General features: G+C 47.8%; 1 protein-coding gene across 1 annotated transcript in view; it reads right to left on the bottom strand.

Annotated features, from left to right (window-relative positions):
• The window catches only part of FAAP100 (FA core complex associated protein 100), a 673,738-nt gene that overhangs the window by 261,496 nt on the left and 388,928 nt on the right, over window positions 1-23,314 (bottom strand). Inside the window, exon 5 of the mRNA XM_069655145.1 lies at window positions 15,718-15,877. Coding sequence (XP_069511246.1) covers window positions 15,718-15,877 — 160 coding nt within the window. The remainder of the gene's footprint in view (window positions 1-15,717; window positions 15,878-23,314) is intronic.

Genomic DNA, 23,314 nt, shown 5'->3' with positions numbered 1-23,314 from the left:
CAAAAAGATGGAAGAAACACTCGATCAGATACCAGATGGCGGAGAAACAGACTTCAGTACAACAGAAATGTTCTTTGCTTCAGTCATCCCCGGGATACAAGCAAACAGAAATGCTTAGTGGTTGCAAATAACCCACCTGCAGAGAAGAGCCTGCCGGGGGTTTTCCCGCCACTACAAACAATATACTCGACAGTGAAAAGCTTTAATACCATAAAAGACGAGTTCAGAGCCACGAGGCTCATGACTCTTCAAAACAGTTATGTCCTTGACCTAATCACAGCCATGGAGGGTGGCATGTGCACAAAAATCAGTCTGTCCTGGACCTGCCCATGATTAAGACCCTCACAGAAGCTATAACGCTGCAAACAGATCTCCACACGAAAATAATAGAGGAAGTGAATGAAGTGGAACAGGATGAATACTGGTTCTCTTACCTATTCTCCTGGATTCCCTCCTGGCTGGCCAATGGAGTCAAAGTATTAATAGCTGTATAAGTGCTAGTATTATTTATTTGGTTTTTGCGTCCTACGAACAGCCACAAGGCAATGCCAGAAAACTGCATAAAAGATGGTAGGGATGAAAATAGTGATAGATGTGGACCGAAAGAGAGATGAGCAAACAAAAACTGATATTATACATCTGTTGAACCTAAAACAAAGTCCTAATGTTCCCCCAGGCGCAACATTCTTCTATCCCCGAGACGTTTGCAATTACGTGGGACATTGGGTGTTCTGCAAACCAGATGGAGAGTAATGCTATATGGCCTGGAGCATCGACGAAGATATACAAAACTCAGGTGACCTGATGGTAGTGGCGAAGGGATCCCCAAAGTTCACTACAGTGGGGAGGGTGCTCTGAGAATTGTGGTTGAAGACTCAACCAGAAAGGGGAATGCTGAGAGACAAATGTATTCATCATTAATTGCATCGGCCCTCCCCATCTCAATGTCACAGAAATGAAAGGCACACATCAATTATGGCATCTTACTCTTCCCCATCACCATACTGCAGGTGCGAGAGGTGCTACTCATTAAGACAACCCTACCCCTGAGGGATCACAGAGGAGTTGAATTTGCAGGCCATGGAGGATATGAACAAGCTGTAACCAAGATGATGTAGGCAAATGATGTCACTGCTGGAACTGACACACGTAGACACATTTAGACACGAAGCAGATACACATCTACCACGAAAATACACAAACAATAGGTTAAACTACATTTAGACATGAAGAATTTACTCGCAGCCAATCGACACTGTAAAACATATGCTTCTTGAATAGATGGAATGCAAGACGCATAAAGCTTGTTTAACGCAGAAATGTAACAAGGATGAGTGGCCACTTTAAATAAGATGGACGGTGCAACTACGTTCGAGTGAATGGGATACATCAAGAAACCTCGGAGCTACAGGTGGACCCGATTCGCTGAATTAGCAGAAAAGTCAGAAATGAACAGCCCAGACAATAATTGCACAGCCCTTGCCAAGACAGCCGTGGAAGGGAAGGGCACCAATGAAAACAGACAATAACTGTTCCCAGACGTAAGACACATTTCTCTTAGATTAAGCAAAGAAACAAATAATGCTGGAAGGTCAGATTCCCATTGACCACGGCTTAATATTGGGAAGTGTCTCAAACAAGTCTCTACCGGTCAGAAGTGGTAAAGACACCTGCATTAATAAGGACTAAAATCCTAGTAAATGCTGAGCAGAATAATCGACAATGTGGTCTCTACATGACCATGACCTGCAGGTGAAGAATAATGGCTATTAACTAGCTTCAGGGAAGGACTGGCTGAAGCCTTGATTCACATTGAGTTCTCCAGTGAATGATACAAGATATGCCACATACAGGCTTGAGGACTAGAAAATCGGAGATGGTAACCTAATGGTGAGAAGCAGCACCTTGGGGCCGCCCGCCGGCTCCTTCTGCTGCTCATGTGCTGATAGCCTTCCAAATTGTCAAGGCAAAGAAATTCACTGCTAACCAACCTCTATTCCCCAATAATGTTATCCTATAAATGTTGCAGCCAATAACAGAGTAGAGATTACATGTATACACCTGTATCAATTTAGGGGAGGTTCAAGGTGGGGCCATCATTTAAGTTATAGCCAATGAAAAGACTAACACCTATGTATACTATATGTAGACAATTCTCCTAACCAATCCCTCCACCTCCTAGGTTTTGTAACAATGAGAGCAATGTAACGTCAGTTGTCACGTATTTTATGTTTATAACCCATTGTCAAAACTAAGACTGGCGCTTGCTTGGAGATTTTCGATGTTCATGGCTACCCCTATTATATATGGGATTTATTGACTCTTCCGTTATTAGGCATGGGATTTACCCAGCCTGTCCTTTCTGCTTACCCAGAGGTTTCCACCCCACCTTAAGAAATGGACAAGCAACCAAATCTGAGATTCAAGGGAGTTGACGCAGGTTGGTTCTTAGATACAGTGAATCCTCGAGTCACTCACAATGGAATGTCTGCACACTATGTTATGTGCTAACACAGTTTTTTTTATTAGATAAAACTAGACTCACTTTGTAATCAGGAAACTCTACTTCAACAGTAAACACCATATGCACAGTACTATGTGGTATCACAGTATTTCTTAGCTTCAGTAATAATGCACCAATTGGCACACGTCAAAAAGGCACTACAATTACTAAGCACTGTTTTAACTTCAAACCACAAATGTAGACATTCATGCATATTACTTTTAAACACTGCAGAATACTTTTCAGGGCAAAAAGCATTTCTGTGTGGAGATCCACCCGCCACCCCCCAACCACGAATACCTGGGAAGCAACAGTGGAGCCGGGCCCAAGACGAATCCGAGAACCCTAGATTGACCCTGAGGGAGGAAGCCCTTAGTCCTTATCACAGTCACCCTGGGTGCCTTGGAAGGCAAAGTGGTGGAGTCTCTCACTTTACTCAACAATGCCTTATGAAGAAGGACCCCCTATGGAAGAAGAAATCACTGGGTTGTTGCTGTCGAGCAGGTGAAGAGAACCAAGCAATGTCGGAAAGGCAGCATTAATGGTCTATCACGGTGGTCTCCTTGGTTGGGTCTCTACGCCGGCTGTGGATGCCCCATGAATATGAAAATCACTGTGGACCTCAACAAGGCTTGGGAGGTGAGGATGAGTCCTTTGGTTTTCGTCGATGACCTTCAGTGGCGAAGGGTGCAGTAACAGAAGTAGGTGTTGGGTTTCATCGGTTGACGGCTTATCGACGTTTGATTATTTGGTGCTGCAACCGCAGCACGGATGACAGGATGGCTTCTGGCGAATTGGATCCAAGCACTGGACTTCTCGGTGGGCCACCACCAAGTCTGAATCTTCAGGATTCGCTCCTCGATGTGGGGTGGCGGGAAACCCACCGGCGGGCACTTCTCTGCATGCAGCGACACTGGACTTCCGCAGCTGGGAAAAATTGACAGATGTCGAGGTGCCACCTGAAGATTTCTTTAGTTGGTTAGAACTTTGCAAGCTCCAGGCGTTGAGCAGCATTATGCCAGGGTACACCTTTTCTGGCCGATACACTGCAATCTGGCTGACCAACTGTCACTAACAGCCTCCGGACCCTGGAACACGCTGGTCAACTTCTTGGACACAAGTGTCAGGTCACTCTTCTTCTAGACCCATGAAGATACGTCTGCAGGACGGCTGTAACTCAGTACTGAAGAACAGCAGTTGCACAGTGTAACCTCGTCAGGTTCTCTCTTGATCAGTCCTTGAATCAGCATGATTCGATGAAGAGATGTAGTAGCAGACTTCTTTCTCCAGCTAAATTCAGGATACGTCTCCAGGAAAACTCCAGGCTTCTAACACAGAGGTAAATGAGGGGTCTTCTGTTATACACAAAATCCCCCCATTCCGTAAGGCTCAGTCAGCCAATCACAAACTAATGAATTCATCATTCAGCATGCAGCACCCAATCATGTGTATTGGGAGCAACTCCCAGCCTTTTAGAGCAAGCACTACATTTACTGCAGTTTCAGACAGGGCTAGCTTAGGGAGACCACAGGCATTGTGAGACACAGCCGCAACCAGACACCCACAACACAGAATGTGAGTGGGCTCCTCTTTCTATTCATTCAGGTCCCACTCCTAGGGTGTACCCACAACAAGCAGCCTCTGGGAAAGGAAGCCCCAGGGCCAAATATGGTCCTTCCACCCAACATCCGATCAGGGGAAGGGAAAAGAGTCAGTTCTTCTCAGGACTTGGAGAAACAGGAAGGAAAAGGCAGTGGCAGTAGCCATCTTACCTTTGTTCATGAACCCATGGATTCCAAAATAGGGGAGACCCAGAGCGCCAGCGAAATCAGCATGTAGCTGCCACCATCCCATACCATGGTCTGGAGGCAACGCACAGGTACCCAAAAAAACACACTAACGGTACCAAGGTGTACCCCTTCCCATGGGTGCAATACAGGCATCCCAGGGGTTTTGTTCAACAATAAAAGAATGAAAGGCTGCACTGCCACAGGTCCAAAGTGCACTCCTGTGCATAAAACACGCAAAAAACACAGACTAGGCGAGTAGTGGGACAGGGACGGGACAGCCATGTCCCTCTAAAGAATTTCCAGCACCACATTCGCCCCTCTGCCCCCCCAAACCTGAAGTTAGGGTGTACTAATCTCCCAAGAGATTGTCATCCTCAGCTAGGTGGTCAATATACCTTCTGGAAAGCTGATCTGCATTATCATGACCCTTCCCTGGCCTATGCTCAATGGTGAAGCATATCCAGTGCAGGCTGATGGACCACATCAACAGTTTAGGGTTTTCACCTTTCATCTACATAAGCCATTTTAATGTAAATTTGAATCTTGAAGGCTGACCCAGTAAGGTTAGTTCTAAAACGCCTAAGACTCCAAACTATGCTAAAGCATTCCTTTTCAACAATGGCCAACCTAAGTTCTCTACCTTTCAGTTGCCTACTGATGAAGATTATGGGACGATCTTTCCCTTTGTCGTCCAACAGGAACAGGACAGCTCCAAATCCTGTGTCACTGGCATCACTCTGTACAATAAAAGCTCCACTGTAGTTAGGGGTTGACAACACAGGTGCCCTATATAGACTATCCTTTGGGCCATCAAAGGCCCTCTGACAGTCCAATGAACCTTCTTAGGTTGCTTGGGTGATGTCAGAGCTGTCAGAGGGGCAGTGTGGTATGCAGGACCACGGGATGGACAGCCAGGATGCAGGAACCAGGCAGGGACAAGGTGAGTACAAAACAGGAATGTACTTTATTGTTTCAGTTCAAAGACAGCCGTTTAGTAAGAGAGCAGACTCTAACATACATACTTCCATGTCCAGCTCCCATCGTGAAAGTCCCCCAACCGTCAAACTCAGAACTTCCAGAAGTCCCTGCGATTTGGTATTACCTCATACATTCCACAAGTAGCACTTGCAATCCAATCATGCATTATAACACGACCTCCCCTCCTTAAAATCCAAAGAAACCACTCTACTAATCCAGCATGGCAACCACAGAGAACCAACACTATAGATACAAATAATACGTAACAGGAAAATGTACAATCACAATAACACCCTAACAACTCCTGGCCTGCTAGCCAGGGCCTCGGGTCTGCCACACCCAAAAATGACCTGCCCACACAAGGGCAAGCAACAACTGCTCACAAGAAGCAGATCTACACTCACAGCTATCACAGATACCAGACCTCCTTATGCCAGGGTCTGCCACACCCCATTCCCAGGGCTGCCACTACTGGGCACAACCACACTCAACACACCAGAGCAACACACAAAACAGAACCGAAATCCTGTCATGCCACCAACTTCCAAAACACAACCACAGACCAACAGGCCAAACATCAATACACCCACCTCTCCCTAGGAAACACACAAAAGCACGAAAGGAAAGAAAAATGACAAACCAAACGAAGAACACACTAAAACAAATTCCACTGCAAGACAGCAGCATGTTAGAACACATGAACAAGAGACAATGAGCACTGTAAAAGTGTAACTCCTCCCATCACCCAAACACAGGTTTGCTTCTCCCATGTTCGGGCGACGCTCAAAATACTAGTAAGTAATATACTAAGTATTCAGCTGCTAGGACTAGCCGGCTCTACTCTAGTGCACTAACTCCAGAACACCAATTCAAAACTGGTGTCTGAACCTCCTACAACAACTACACAACACCTACACATAACTGGTTTAAGAACACCCTATGAATAAAACTCCAAACACCCACTAAATTACTGGTGTCGGCGCGTCCTACCATACCCCCACAATGCCTACAAACAACTGGTGTCAGAATTATGCTTCTAATAACTGGCTTAACAACGCCCTCCGAAAATCACTCCAATACACCTTCAAATCACTGGTGCACACATGTTATCCTTTACTACTGGTGCCACAGAACTGCACAAATAGGACAACACTTTACCATTGGTGCTACACAACTGCACCAAACCACAACACTCCTAAACAACTACACACTGGTGCATCTGTTCACGAGAGATGACCACACCATGCATCCAACGGAAACATCCACAGCATACGACCAACACCAAATGATACTCCACTCCGCCAAATACAACTAGCTCACACCTCTTAAACGCAACTAACTCACACCACCTTAACACTCTCGCACAATAAATGGAAACACTCGTGAATCATGCAAATGTAGTTGTGACAAAGCACTACATTACAATGACTCAGAGATCATTTTGCAAAATTCTTTAAACCAATGTTAAAATTGAAACATTTTATCAACATGGTATATAGTATACACCCCAGGCCCAACTGTACATGTTAGTGGTATGAAAGAACATTTAATTTACATGGTCTACCAAAAAACACCTGAAGGTGAGAATATAAAGCCCTAAAATGTATTGTGAAATGATACTCCCAGTGTACTTTTTACACCCTAAATTCTCCACGGCATACAGCGAAAACTTCCTAAAATACTAACCTAACCTTTAGTGTACAATCTAAATGAGATTGCATACTGTGAAGAATCCTACGGATCCCACAATGAAACCTTGCCTAAAGTCTTCTTCCAGGTGGCCAGTGGAAGGCAGACACTTCCTGATCCGAACCCTGGGGGTGGTGTACTGCTGGAGGATCACCTGGGAGGAGACAGGGCCCAGGGTGGTGAGGAGATGCCATGGGATGAGACACAGTATTTTATCTCTGGAAGGAATAATCTTCCCAAGGTACCTAAAGAGGTAATGGCTTATTGTCATTGTAATGTCCCTAACTCTCATGTTGGATCTAGAGTTGTGGACCTTAATATTCTAAATTCTGAGCCAACATTACCAAAAGAAAGATCCTTTTTGGTATCCAAAACTAAACACCTTCCTCAAACCCAAGGGTACACTATAGAGGAATGTCAAATTGTTGTCTTCAATAAACTATCTTCCTCTGTAAATGCTAATATTATAACCCCCTCTCAATAAATTTAAGGGCATTAAATCTACCCTTAAAAATTATTTAAATATGCTAAAACCTAACTTTGTAGAAAGAAAGTACAAGTTCCAGAATCCCAGAGGGACTGAGACGAGGAAGAGGGTTGAGGAGGCATGCAGTTGTCAGTCTGGGAATTAAGCCTAGTAGCCATTGCAGTAGTCAGGCAATTGAGGCCAATAGCCCACACACATGAACCACAACCAAGAACCTGGGTACATACCACCAGGCGGCAACCAAAGAGTCACGCCAGAAGCTTTAACAAACCGACAGACTTAATTACCCACTTGCCTTTCCTGCTTCTCTGACATAACCAATGCCACTACTACAGACCTTGGGCTAGCCACATTACACATTAACAAATCTATGTTTACACCCACTATCTCTGAGTTGCTGGAAGCACACCTAGAGTGAACTACCCCACATAGTCCATAAAATCATCAACAATGCAGGTACACACCAAGACACCAGAAAGTCTTACAGCTACAGCCACCCGTGACTCTGGACCCCTTATGGACACTATCTACCAGTGTGCACACCCACAAGCCACCCCAACACCACACTACACACTAACACCAAAACAAACGCTAGCACTGAGTCTTACTCATACGGTTACAACGCGCAGGGACTTTGGCACAAACCCCCATATGCAAAACTCACAGACGCCAGTTCCTCCTGGTTCTGAACCTATCCTCTCATCCTATCCTCACTAACCTCCCCACGCCCCTTTCTTCCGGAGCCACGCAAGTGCCTGGAGATTGCCCCTGGGTGGTAGCGTTGCATGGTAAAAGTCAACATAACATAACATAACACCTGAAAATGATAACTGAACCTGGGAGGCATAAAAGACCGCCCAGGGAGAGAAAGGAGGAAGTAGTAGAGGGAGCTGGAGGGTTGGCTGGAGTGCAGGCTGTGGCTGTGAAAGCAGAAGGAAGGCACAAGACTGGCAAATCAAGTAGATGTGGGAGAACAAGAGGGACACCAGAATGAAGAGACAGCATATTGACCTGCGTGTTCCTGTCCTCCCAAGCTCTGAAGTACAGCGCCTGCTCAGCAGAATACGTGCTGGAGAAACAGTTTTCCCCATGGGAGTCTGATTGCTGTGATTGCCGAGCTGCTGGCGTGTCGAACACTGAAACAAGAAGTCATTGCCAAGTCAAGAGCCCTGCCGCGCTCTGCCCCAACTTCCAGTGCTATGCGGATGACACTCAGCTCATTTTCAGGCTACCTTCAGCCACCTCTTCTCCCTCTCTCATCTCTGACTGTTTGTCCGCCATCCAGGAGTAGTGTGCCGCCAATGATCTCTGCCTTAATGCCAGTAAGACTGAGATTCTCCTCCTCTGCACACCTGCTCTCTCCTTTCCTGTCACTCTCTGGCTGACCTTTCTTGGCCCTCTTCCTGCTCCCACCTTTGAGGCTAAAAACCTTGCGGTCATCTTCGACTCCACACTCTCCTTATCCCCTCACATCTCTGACGTCTCGAAGAAGTCACACTACCAGCAGCACCTCCTCAGAGGTATTCTTCCTTTCCTCGCCCTAGATGATCTCTAGGTTAGCTTCTCAGGAACTACGCTGCAAGGGCTAGTTTGTGAGGAGCGGGGTGGAGTACCCTGCCCCCCTGCTTGGCCAGGAGAAGAGCCGGGCCAAGCGGGGGGTGAACAGGTGGCCTGTCCAATAGGCTGAGTAGCTCGGAGAACCACGGTCTCGCCGGACACCATGGAGCTAACAAAATGATGCTGAGGTGACAAAATTCCTTTATCTTGCAGATCACTGTGTGGACCAGGTGTGTGGGCAGGAAAGCGTATGCCGTCATGTTGTTCCACCGTATCTGGATGTGTCGCCCAGGGAGTCGGAGCCCTGCCCCTGCCAGGAGGCGAACTGCTGGCATTTCCTGTTGTCCTGGGAGGCAAACAGATCCACTAGAGGATGCTCCCACCTGAGGAAGATCTCCTTCAGTACTAGGTCATTCAATTGCCACACCTAATTGTCCACCCCCAGTCTGCTGAGCCTGTCCCCCTCCAGGTTGGACTCCCCCGGGAGGTGGACTGCGGTGAGGTAGATGTTGTTCTCCAGTGCCGACTCCCACATGCTGACAGCTAGGTTGCACAGTGGAGGGAATCTGGTATCCCCCTGCTTGTTGACATAGTAGATGCTGGTGGAGTTGGCCGTCTGGATAAGAACTGCCTTGCCCTCTATAAGAGGGAGAAAGGCCTTGAGAGCCAGCCATACGGCCTTCAATTCCAGCCAATTGATGTCGGACTCCTGCTCCTGTCGAGTCCGGACTCCACGGACGCTGTGGCTGTCCAGAGTGGCTCCCCAGCCCTCCACGGAAGAGACTGTAGTAACTGTGACCTGAGGGTCCGGCTGCCGGAAGGGCTTGCCCTGCCACAGGTTGAAGTCTGCGGACCACCACATGAGGTCTGAATGGAGAAAGAGAGGAGTGTCGACTGGTTCCGCTTGGGAGCCCTTCTCCTGATTCCATGAGACTGCGAAGTGCAGCTCTAATCTCCTCATCTTGAGGTTTGTGTGGGGTACGGCCAACAGGACCGCTGCCATTATACCCAACAGATGTTGGTACCACCAGGCTGATGTCACTGCCCTGGAGAGGAAGTGACATGTGGCTTTCTTCATGACCGCGATCTTGTCCTCCGAGGGAAAGACTCTCTGGGAGTTTGTGTCCCAGATGAGGCCCAGGAATCTCAGGGTCTGCGTGGGTTGCAGCTGAGACTTCTTGAGATTGATAGTGAACCCCAGGTCGTGGAGTGTATTAATCAGTGCAGAGGCTGTATGGTGAAACGCTTCCGGAAATGTTGTCCAGGTATGGGCAGACGTAGTGCCCTGTGTCCTGAGGAGGGCTGCCACTGCATTCATCAACCTGGTAAACACCCTGGGGCCCGAGTTGAGGCCAAAGGGTAATACCTTGTATTTGAAATGGCAGCCCATGATCCTGAACCGCAGTAAGGCCAAATCAGGACGTGTAGATACGTGTCCTTCAGATACAGAGAGCACATCCAGTCTCGCCTGTCCAGTGTTTCCGCAATAAGTGCTGGTGTAACCACCTTGAATTTTTTCAGAGGAAGGGAGAGGTTGAGGGTGGAAAGTTCCAACACAACTCTCAGGCCAGCCTGGTTCTTCTGTATGCGAAAATCCTGGAATAAAAGCCTAATCCTCGCTGGGAAGTTGTGACCTCTTCCACAGCCTGGCTCTCGACGAGCGACCAGATCTCTGCCAACAGAGTTGCTGTCCCAATCTGTGGGATGGGAGGGGAAGAGGGGGGGGGGAGAAAGGTACCAGTAAGCGGTCCCCCATGGAGACTACGGAGAGTATCCAGGGGTCCGAAACATTCTGCCGGCAAAATTGCACATGAAAGGCAAGCCTGCCCCCCACCGGAGACACATAGACCCTAAGGGGCGCGTCATGCCTTCTTTCCCTCTGAGGCTGTTCCGGAGGAGCGGGATTGGAAAAAGCCCTTGCATCCCCCACTTTTTGTTGTTTCCTCCAGTGCTGACTCTGAGAACGGTCGGGTTACCTGGACCTCCGCTCTTGAAAGCCTCGGAACCCGCCAAAAGCCTGCCCCTTGTCGGAGCGTTGCTGTGACTGGGAGCAGGCCTTGGGCATGGCCTTCGTAAGAAGACTTCGCAGTTTGCGAGCTGTTCTTTTTATATAATTCTTCATCCGTGGTGGAGTTAAAGAGGTCACTGCCCTCGAATGGAAGGTCCAATATATGTTCCTGACGTCAGGGTTAAACTTAGTAGCCCAGAGCCAGGCAGTCCTTCTCATGTCCGTAGCGATGCAGATGGCCCGGCCGGAGGTAGCGATTTGGGCCACAGGCGACTCCATGATGTCCTGCGCTACCAGCCTGGCTTCTCCTAGGCCGGCATTGAAGCACGCTTTGCTCTGCTCCGGATGTTCCGGGCGGAAGTCCGCGATTTCCCACCAGAGCCTTTGGTTAATGGCTGCCAGCATGGCATCTGTGTTGGCTTGACGCAGGTGCAAGGAGTCTGAGTACAGCTTTTTCCCATACATCTCCAAGATTGTCTCCTCCTTGCGTAGCAACGCCAAGGACGAGGTGGCCGAGGACGACTGAGGCTTAGAGTAGAGTGACACTGCCTCGATCACGGAAGAGCGCAGTTGAGGTATCCCCCTCCATCTGCCTATAATTGCCGTTAAGGCGCTGATTGACCGGTTGGGCCGAATGTGGCTTGAACCAACCCCTTCTTGGCCAGGGCCATTACATCTTTCTGCATTGGGATCCCTATTCTGGTAGGGGGTCTTAGGGTGAGGACTTCTGCCAAGACCCCCTACTCGGGCTGCTCTACCTCAGGCCCAAATATTCTGCCAAACCAGCAAGGCGTTCGTGAAGGCTCTCGCTGAAGATGGCGGGTCGGGGTCCTCCTCGTAGTCAGTGTCCACCAGAGTGCTCGGAGGGTCCGGAACTGGTGGAGGGGTGCAGAGCGCCGTGGGCTGCGGTGTGGATACCGGAGCTGGTGGCTGCTGTGGAGGCTGGTGTGGAGCTGCCTGTACTGTGGGGGACAGGGAAGCCGGAATCGGAGGAGCCGGCTGGGGCAGCAGTGGCTGTGCTGGGGCCTGTGGCACCGGAGCCATAGGAGGAATGACTATGGGTGCCGGTGGGGTGACCTGGGGGAGCATGTCCCTGATGGCATCCCGTAGGAGGGCCCCATCTGGGAAGTTCGCATCCGCCCTAGAAACCTTTCTAAGAACCTGTCTTCGGAGGCTGTAGAGACGGCAGGTGATATTGACTGAGTGGCTAACGGCAACTAGGGCCGGGGCACACTCTGCCTGGGGTGCAGGGGAAACCTGCCCTGCGCTGCTGATGGATAAACTGTAGGCCACGCACCTGGTTGACACCAGTCCCACATTGTGACCCTTTACTCCACCCACTCTGCAAGAGGGGGTATCGGAAGAGCAGCCATCTTGTCTGGCACGGCGGCCATTTTGTCGAACTGCGTGCCACATGCCGAAGTCGTGGTGCCTGGCTCGCTGGAACCAGCTCCGTCCCAGGGGCTTGGTGTTGGAACAAAAGCGGCCGATCCTGCACCTCAGGCCGTGACCTAGAAGCATATTGCCCTCGGCAGAGTTGCCGGTAGTGTTGCGTGAAGGCGCCCCCTCGGACATGATGACGGTACTAGGGCATTGCCCCTCGGGAGTAACTCCAGTAAAAGAACCTTGCGGCCCCTCAGCACTGACCCCAGAAGGATCCTGAGATGCCTCAGCCGTGAGGCCGGTAGCTGGACTAGCCTCTGTACGTGTGCTGGTGCTAGAACCCAAATGGTTAATCCCGGTCGTGCGCTTCTTTGGGAAGGAGTAGCCTTTACAGGGTGAGATGGTAAATAGAGGCTTTTCCTTCGGCCCGAGCGATTTTTGACGAAGTTCTTTAGGTCATCCGGAGGTGACTTCTGGAAGAGCTCCCTCCACCGAGCTAGCCTGTTCTTCAGTGTCCATGGAGTCAGTGCGTCGCACACGCAACAACCTTCCCAGCCATGGTCGTGGCCAAGGCAGCGGAAGCAAAGGGCATGGGGGTCGGATGTAGGGAAGAGCCCCTCGCAGGATGGACACCTGCTGAAGCTCGCTGAAGTCGACATGCGCCGGGGAGGAGTATGGCGTTGGGGGACCAAGTACCTTATTGAAAAGAAAAAGACAAAGATAAAAGAATATCCGGGGAAGAGCGTGTGGTATTACATGGCTGAAGCCAAACCCATGAGTTCTGGTGATTTCGGCCCGTTCCCGTCGACACAGAAAGGGGACTGAGAAGTGGTGCCGGTGGGCAGAGTCAGGCGAGCACATGCTCCTAGGGCCACGCGCTGCGCACCTCTATATTTAAAGGAGAAGATTTTTCTGGTGAAAAAGGTTCCGTCTCCCGTCCTTCGCGAGGGACGCCCATACAGTATGGAGGAAACGGGACAGGATATAAGAGTATATGGGTGAGAAAGAGTATATGATCAGCCTGAGGCAAATTCTTCTGCGAGTTAATTGTCCTCATTCAAGAAGAATAGATGTCACCTGGCTCGGTTTAAAGGAAACATTTAGAAATTCAGAAAAGTATAGGCAATAACAATCATCGGGATCATCCATATAAAGGATTATCTCTCAGCACAGTTGAAAAGATTCTGACAGGAGCACATACTTCATTAAGAAGAGAACATAGTTTATCACAATCTTAATTTCAGAAACATGAGAGACAAACAGAAAAAAGAAAAACGTTTCAGTAACTCCTTCGCAGTATTAAAAATGTTTTACAAAAAAAGTTTCTTAAATGGAATCCTTGTTAAAATCACCTAAAATGAGAAAGTGCGCAATATTAGGACTCAATCATGTGTTAAGCAAGAGTATGTGTTCAGGATAGGATCTAGTCAAAAATATCTTCTGGCATAGCCTGACCAAACATGAAGAAAAAGAACACATCTTCCAGAAGAAATCCGGAGCCGACACTGCAAATGGCTTATTCACAGATTCATAGCAACACTTAGCTCTTGGAAGAGACCCATGATCCAGATGCTTGAGTGATGGCACTGTAGAGGATCCATTGCACAGAGGGATGCGTCGGCATTTCGTAGCATTATAGAGGGCAGCAAAGGGAGAGAGTTACTGGCGTGATACTAGGCGAGGCAGGACGATGGAATTGCCTGGCTTTACCAGACAGGCAAAATTAACAAGGGGGTCCTGGGAGTCCCTCTGCCAGACATTAGTCCTGGTTATGAGAGACTTACCCAGAGTCTTTAGCTCACTATCTTTCACAGAGAAGAAATATCCCAAACATATCAGTCTTTGTCCTGCCCTAGTGCAGTCCAGCACCAAAATGCTAGGCAATTCTCCTCTGAACAAGAGAACCAACGGCATCCAGGACTCTGGGTAAGTCTCTCTTAACCAGGACTAATGTCTGGCAGAGGGAATCCCAGGACCCCCTTGTTAACTTGCATATTTAAGTAACTTTGGGTCTCACCCTAAGTTACTAGGGGAATCCAGACGTGGACCCCTTGCTCACTATTCTTAGAGAGGCACAGATCCACCCTACTGATGAGGTCCAACCAGACCGAAACACGTGTCTGGGGTTTCTGTTGGTACTCTTGTACAGAGGAGAATTGCCTAGCATTTCGATGCTGGACTGCCCCAGGGCAGGACAAAGACTGATATGATTGGGATATTTCTCCTCTGTGAAAGATAGTGGGCTAAAGACTCTGGGTAAGTCTCTCGTAACCAGGACTAATGTCTGGCAGAGGGACTCTCAGGACCACCCTTGTTAATTTACCAGAAGGGCCTACAAGAAACAAGTATACATACAAACATATACATTTCCCCTTCGCACCCTCGTGCTCCCCTTCAACAGTGATGTGTGTGAAAAGTTACAAGCAAGGAGCACCAGGCAAGGTAGGACAAAGAGAAAATGGACACAGAAAGCATACATTGAAGAAAGCGTTTGTCGGTTTTCAACACACCCCCATACATTCGCCCCCCCCCCCAATTTTTCAGGCGACATCTATCAATGTGGAGATGGACTGCCAGGTGGGGTGAACGTGGGACAGCTTCTTGGCATTGCCAGAACGCTCAGCGTGCTATACCGAGGTTATTTGTCAGCTGGTCATGCTAAATGCGGTAAGATAATATATCATTATTGATCGAAGTCGAGGGATATACACTCACTCCTCCATGTAAAGGTCAAAGTCAAAGGAGAGAGGGCCTTTAACGCCCATTACGAGCCTCGGTGGAAGAAGGGTGGACTTCAATGTTGTTCGAATTTTCCACCACTTGTGGGAGGGGGAGAGGGTGCGAGGAATGTTCTATTCACAAGCAGACCAGGCACATTGGGCTGCTTGAACACAGGGCACATGCTTGCCATTGTTGTACCTCTCAAACGATTCGTCTTTAATGGGGCAGGTCGATTTTCTAAAGAAATAACTGGACATGTATTTTAAATGAGCAAACGAGTAGACAGTGTGTGAGTCTTGATGTCTTGCTTTATTTTGAAATGCTCGGCTCTAGCATCCACTACACGGAAAAGAACACTCCTTTACTCAATATGTTTGCTTTACAATGTACAGTATTGTAGCCAGCTGCCTACATTACATGAACACCACAGGCCGCCTAGACAAACACGCCAAATAAATGCTGAGTAAGCACTTGGCATTCCGCAGGATACCTCTTAATAGAGCAGGATAAATCCCCGTGGGACTTGAGACCGCGCTGTGTTAGTTTTACGACTTAAATATTCATTGCAGCGGAAGAGCGGCTCTGCGGTTTCGCTACTCACCTCTCGGAGACAGTGCCAATCCTAGACAGCAGCTCTTTAATCTTCGGTCCCTCTTTGGCCGTCGACGTCGTCGGCGAGTGTTGGGGTCTGTCGGCGCTCCGGCTCAGACGGCAGCTCATCAATCTGCCGCGCACAGACAGGGCCAACAGCTCCACGCCCCCTGAACAGCAGAACAAGCCACAGAAGGGAAAGTGCTGTTAACAGTAATGATACACGGGAGCAGCCTCGAAATTAATGGCAGTCTGCCCCAGTGTTGTGCACGAGGAACACTTCATATGCTAATGTCTTCTGTGACTACAACGTTTGCCAGGTAAACACCAATGCATGCAGCCTAAAACATGAGCCGAATATACATGAATGAAATATACTTTAGGATGCAACATACAGTATTGGGGGACATGTCAACCTGTGGGCTCAAAATTAGCCTTTGGATATGAAGTCCATAAAATGGGCAGGTGTACTTGGAGGGGGAGCTGTATATAGTTTAGACTTTGATGTGTCTTCATACAGCTCCCACACATACCTGCACACTTCGCATAGAAGATGTCTGTTCACTCTGCACAGGTCTTACATATGAAATCTCACATTAAAGCGAGCTCTAACTTTGATGTGAGCTTTTATAAGTGTATGGGAGTTTTGGATTTCATACACGTGCTATATTTCGGTCTTATATGTGTCCCATATACATATGAAAACTCACATCAAAGTCACTCCTGACTTATTTAGCATGTGCATACTAGTGTAGATGTCCGAAATGTATATCCTGTATATGTACGTGTACAGTTCAAATAAAAGATACCTTCATGTTGCGCGTGCATGATATATCGATGAATCTTAAAACTTGATATCTCAAAATGTACTCTCGATTTTGGAAGATTCAGTGCACCAAAAATGTCCAAAAAAAGCTAAACGCCAAGATATTTGGGCAGATTTGTGGGAGGTTTGGTGATCTCGAGTCTTGACATAGTAGTCTTTTTGCATATAGGCACCCCCTCAGGCATAGGCCTGGTACAATAGCAGTGCAGACACTCAGATAGTTGCCTGGTCACGTGGCTAAGAGTCTGAGGACCCGTTGGCATGAACAGCGGTCCCTCTGACTCTCAAGACGGGCGCAGGTACGAGGCTCCACTAGACTCCTCCAGCGAAGCACCTCATCCAGACTGAGTCCCCCTCCTGGGGTGCCTTGAATAAAAGGTGACTTACATTGCCTTGCTTGTCCGGTCTCGACTTGTGTTGCACAAAGAATTGAAAATGATCCCGGGGAGCAGTGCTTAATTTGTGGGGGTGGTTGCCAGTGCCCAACACCGGCACTCTTTTTTGGGCACCGGAACTCATGCGGAGCCAGCGCACGTGCCATTGCTTTGTTTGTTCTTCCACTTCGCTTTGCTTCGATTATAAATCATGGGGCCTCATTACTCCATTACTGGGTTCCTGCAATGGGGACTTACCGGGTCATTCCGACATAGGAGGACCCGGTAATTCCTCCTTGCAGGAACCATTCCCCATTCCCTTACCGGGTCATTCCGACATAGGAGGACCCGGTAATTCCTCCTTGCAGGAACCATTCCCATTTGAGCCCCCATAGGGCTCAATTGGAATGGGGAGAGAGGTAATAATGGGCACATTACAAGTGGCCCATTATTACCTCCCTCTTCCCCTCGCAGGACCCGGAAAAGATGTCTGGTTTTACCAGACGTCTGGTCCGGGTCCCGCAAAGGGAACCTCGTAATCAGCGCTCACGGAATGAAGGGTGCCGGTCCCGTACCAGCACCCTTCATTCCGTGAGCGCCAGGGTCGTAATGAGGCCCATTGGGATTTGTCATTCTGATCTCGATCTCTCTTGCTTGCAGGTTGCAGGCCATGGCTGGCTGGGCCTGGGAGGGACCAGCAATAGCAATGAACAACAAACTGTTACAACAGCCAATGAAAACTACCATTCTGTTGTTACTATCAGTATTTGATACATTCTGTATGGTAACACAGAATGTGCAGTTTTCATTGGCTGTTCATCTGAGCCAGTGAAATTACATGGTGACGTGTTGTTGTTGCCACAAGAGGCAGCGCAGCGCCACCTTCATTTCACGAGTTACTGTGAAGTGAAGGTGTCGAGGCGTGGCGTTGTCGGTCCTGACTTGTGAGAGAGAGCCTGCCCTGCTGCACTGCGTGGTGCAGCCTAGTTGCTTCCTGGGGCCCCCTCTGCCTGCTTTTTCATTTGTGCGGGTGCCAGTGTGCACACCCGCGCCCCCCAGCCTGAGACCCGAACAGGAGACCAAGTCCCAGCTGGCAAAGCAGGTAAGTCACTCGTTGCTGCGTGCGGTGCAGCCAGAGGCTGTCACAGTCAAGTGATCAGGCAAGGAAGGCCCAGGTCGGGGCCGGGCAGCGGCATGGTCCCCTGGTGGTGTCCTGACTGCCCAGGAGTCAGGACCCCACCAGGGGCCCATCCGCGCCCGGGCTTCTGCCTGTGTGACCTGTGTGCAGTGTGCTGCTGACTGCAGTCAGTGCCAGGCCCAGGCCAATTTCGGTGACCAGGGGCTGCCGGCTACCGCAGACTGAGTCGGATGACTCTGCCGTGGTTGGCTGGGCCCGTGGATTGTGCCCAAAAGTATGTTTTTTACTTTTTTCTTTGAAAACCTGACCTTCCGTGGGGCCGGTGGCCGGGGCCCCGCCCCACAGAAGGTATGTTTTAAAAGAAATTACTTATTTTGAGTGGCGGCTGTGGCCCATCACTTCGAAAGAGATGGGCCCCATCTGCCCAAATATACGTTTTTTCTTTTAAAATCTTACCTTCCATGGGGCCGCTGTGCCACGCACCTATTTTTGTCATCATCAGGCTTAGCATGGCCGTAGCGGTGGAGGCCCCACGGAAGGCAGCCTAAGTGATTGAGGCGAGGCAGGACAAAGCCCAGGAACGGGCAGGGCGGCAGCGTGGTCCCACTAGTGCCTGTCACAAAAAGAATGAATTGTCGTTTGCAACTTTGGCCACTTTTTCATTGGTGCTGAGCCCGACTCGAGACAATTGTATGCTCCAGTCCGACCCTGGATAGCGTTCATCTAAGCGAAACATGAACCGGGAATTTTTGCCTGGGTGTTTCCGTTCTTCCTTTTAATGTTATCGGCCTAATTAGTTCACAAACGAGCTTCAGCGAGGGGATCCGGAACGGTGCACGTATTTGGCCGAAACCGAACTGACTGCACTTCGCTAGAAAAGCCAATGCAAAAACGAACTTCTGAAATGCCATTTCAGGCTTAAAGATACACACATGGAAACTAGACGGGGATAAACATGGTGCACGTGCCCGCTTATCTGTCGTCATAAATAAAAGCACTAGTTGAGTATTTGTGTATAATTCTGAACCGTCTTTTGCTGTCATTTCTTTGCATAATTCCAGCGCGTGTTTTATATCCTGTGTGGTTTATACACCAGATGTGGCCCCTTAACCTGGGTACAATACGCTCCGAGCATGTGCTCCAAATGAGAGCACATGCAATCCTCAGATAGGAAGCGGACGGCGCCACGCCTGACATTATGGGGCCAATATTTTTTGGGCACTGGCACTTATTTATTTACAAATTAAGCACTGCCGGGGAGACCTTGAAAAATTCTCATGCCGCAAAGCTGCTTTTTTTAGTGACCTCGTAGCGATCTTGGAGTCAGGGCGTTGTACAGTTCACTTGAATCCCACCGGTGATCAGTCCCCCAGCACTCTAGACAGAGTGTGTGGGGATCTGAAGCCGGGAAGTAGCCCTCACAGGCAAACATCTGCTGAAGCCGCTCATGCATGGAACGCAATGGGGAAGCAAGGCACCGAAGGCCGGATGAAAAAGGAAAATTTAATGCGGGGGGAAAAAGCAATTGTGCAATTAAACATCCACATTCACATGGGGCAGGACCGAGCACATCCGTGTGGAAATGAGGGCTGAGGACTGGCGGTGCTAGAGTAGTATTGTCACACCCGCATGCTTCCAATTTAAAAGGGACATGCACTTTTGTTCTGGGGTAAAAATCTTGCGGTCCAGTCCCAATGCAGGAATGCCCATACAGTAGGAAGGAAGTGGACGGAACTTGGGAGCAAACACCGGCAAAATCGCCTTTACTCTTCACTTTTACTCTGTGTTTTATAAAAAATGTAAATTCCATCTGCAAATTATGCTTTTGCAGATGGTATTTACAATGGATTCCTATAGCATCTGCATGCTTTTATCAGGTTCTAAAAATAAGCGACTGTTATAGGAATCCATCAGTTTAACTCCCGCATGACCCTAATGCTGGGGTTAAAACATGTGCTCACTGAAGAGAAGGAAAGCAATGGTTATGCCATTTTGGGCTCCGTCACTGTATCCAAATCTCGCTACAATGCCCTGAAGTGTGAAGAGTAAGGCATAAAGGCTACTGTATTAGTTTTATGCCATACGTTTGCACTATAACGCTTGTAAAATGACCCCCCTAACCCCAAATATTGCACCCATTATCTTCCTGATTCCCTGATTCCTCATTATCGCAAAGTGGCCACTGATACTGGCCAGTGCACTACGGACCCATTATGAGGAAGAATCACATGGTGAAAAGCTTAGAAACAGGGCTGCTATCGAGTCCAGCGCCTAATCTTTTCTGTGGTCAGATTACGTTGGATTCAAAACTTTAGTGGGTTGGAGGGTGCTAGCATGGATCAAAGCAAATGGCCTAAGCCCAAAACGATACAAAACAAAATATAAATGGTTAGATATGTTCCATGCGCTCCCATCTCTCAATAACACCAATCAGAAACAATTTACCAAACGTGAAGTTACTTGTTTAGACTAATGGAACTCCAATTCACAGAAAATAGATAATTATACAAAGCACAAAATCAACTGTTCAAGGATTTAAGGATCATTAGACACACAAAGCCGACAGTGTTTCGACCTCATCAAGGTCCTCATCAGGGCTTAATACATGGTCTATCAAGGTTTAGATATAATGCTCAGTTATTTCCACAGCATATGCGTTCACCACATTAAAGAAAATCCCAATGAATAACCATTTCTGTTGCAATTAGGAATGAAACAAAACAAAACAATAAAATCACATCATAGGCAGGAACATAATTATTAAGCATGGGAGAGGAGAGAGACAAAACAGGGGAAAGGGATATGGGAGGGAAAATAAAGAGAAACCATTAGAAACAATTAGTGTCACTCGAAGAGTGACACTACCAACACACAACAAATGAAGAACACTTGATTGGGTGGGAGAATATAACTGTAATGCATCCATCACTGCCATAATTCCACAATTATGGACGGACCACCATCTTGTTGTAGCATTTACCCTAGTAGCTAAAACCCTCTCAACCAAAAATAAATTGTGCGCCCCTCCCACCTTAACAAGGAATAAAAAGAATATCACTGCTGATAAACTCCTACTTCTAATATTACCTACCCTTAATTCACTATCAGATACAAATGATCCCTTTACCTTAGTTAAGGAATATAATAAAACCATGAATGAAGCCCTTGACACCATTGACCCCCATAATAATGAGAAAAAGTAAACATAGAGCACACCCAAACTCCTGGTTTACCACACACCTCAAAACCCTAACAATGGATAAAAGAAAATGTGAAGTCATTTGGAGACAACTACTTTCAGAGGAAAATAGAACCAACCTTATTAATATCTCATCCCACTACAAAAAATAAATACTTCTTACCAAGCAGGAAACATAGAACAATAGGATCTTGCAAGCCAACTCAAGTACAGAGGAACTGTTTGTAATCCTAAAAGAGCTAGAAGCCCCGATACCTGTACCAGATAACTGTGTGAAGGACAAAACTTGATGTTCTAATATACAGATGGCTTTATCTAACAAAATAACTACTCTCCAGAATAAGATTGCCAAAAAAGAGCAAACCTACCTAATCTGATCTCAACAACCAGTTCACCTACGCACCCCTATAAACCTACACAACGCTTTATCTTTGCTAAAGTCTCAATTCTAGAGGTAGAAAAAATCATCCTCTCCCTCAAACCTTCGAACTGTCAGGGAGATAAATGCCCACCCCAAATCATTAAAAATGCGGCTAGAGACTTGGCACCCTTTATATCTAAGCTAATTAATGCATTATGCTCTTCTGGCACCATCCCAAGCAACCTAAAGGAGTTCTGGGTACTCCCTCTGCTTAAAAAACAGTCATTAGATCCAACTATTCCAACCAACTATAGGCCCATCACAACAGTACCATTTGTATTAAAAATTCTAGACAGGGTGGCCGATCTCCAGATTCAGGATTACCTGGAGCACAACCAGCTCCTAGGAGTCCGTCAATCGGGTTTCAGGCCTCAGCATGGCACCGGAATGGCGCTGATCGATATCAAGACCCAAGTTGACGAGATGAGGGATATGGGGAAATCAGCCTTACTGCTGCTTCTTGATCTCTCAGCCGCGTTTGACTTGGTGGTCCACAAGTTCTTATGCAATCACCTTGACTCGGCAGCCCATTTCTCTCATGGAGCCATAGTCTGGATCCAATCCTTTCTAAGCAACCAGACCATGAGAGTCTTCTCCCCATCAGCAGCGGCAGACCCTATTCCCATTACCCGTGGAGTGCCACAAGGCTCATGTGTCTCACCCACAATGTATAACATATTCACTAAGCCCCTTTTCGATGATCTAGACCTTCTTGGTATCACCTACACCAACTATGCAGATGATACCCAGATTCTCATTCCACTTACTGGGGATTATGAAAAGGATTTGGCCTTGATAAATAAAATATACCTCATCATCCAGGCATGGATGGCTGTCCGCGGTCTATGCCAGAATGATGACAAAACCAAGCTCGTTATTCTGGGAACTACGCCTAACCTCAATAAACTTGGTCCCAAATACACTTCCTTCAATATTGATGGCAACACCATCAAAGTTGCCAAAGAGGTAAAAACCTTAGGTTTTTATCTAGACTCTACCCTCTCCCTCGCCAAACAGGTTAATTCCATGGCATCCGCCTCTGCTTACACACGTAAACTGATTAGAGCCGGTAAACCATTCCTGTCTAAGAATAGCTGCATCACCCTGGCCAGAGCTTTAATATTGTGCAAATTGGACTATTGTAACTCCCTATACCTTGGCGCCAACAAGCATATCGTAAGCAATATTCAGATTCTCCAGAATAATGCCCTCAGAGCAGCTTTGGGCATAGCAAAAAAGAGCACATTTAAAATGTTAGAAGACAGAACAACTTGCTCTCTACAGTAGACAAAATAGTACTTAAAACGGCCTCGCTAACACTTAAGTGCCTAAACAACGCTGCACCCCGTTATCTCTCAGATTGATTCAATAGAAAATCCTCCAACCGACCTACTAGAACTGCAAACACCAACTGTCTGACGGTACCAAGGTTCCGACTGATTAAAGCTGGTGCGAGCAGCTTCCCAGTCAAAGCTGCACAGCTTTGGAACTCCCCCAACCCACCCCAAGAGCGGACCTAACTTATTTGAACTTTAGACACAACGTCATTAATTGGCTCAAAGAAAATGACCACTAATGTTCCATAGCTATTGTGCTACTGTCTCCACCCTTTAGCTTCTGCACTGTGTATAGATACCATTTTGTTTAAT

The sequence above is a fragment of the Ambystoma mexicanum genome, chromosome 3q (assembly GCF_040938575.1).
Source record: "Ambystoma mexicanum isolate Mex_15411 chromosome 3q, UKY_AmexF1_1, whole genome shotgun sequence".
Taxonomy (NCBI): Eukaryota; Metazoa; Chordata; class Amphibia; order Caudata; family Ambystomatidae; genus Ambystoma; species Ambystoma mexicanum.
The sequence above is the reverse complement of the archived record's forward strand: the minus strand, read 5'-3'. Positions and strand labels throughout refer to the sequence as shown.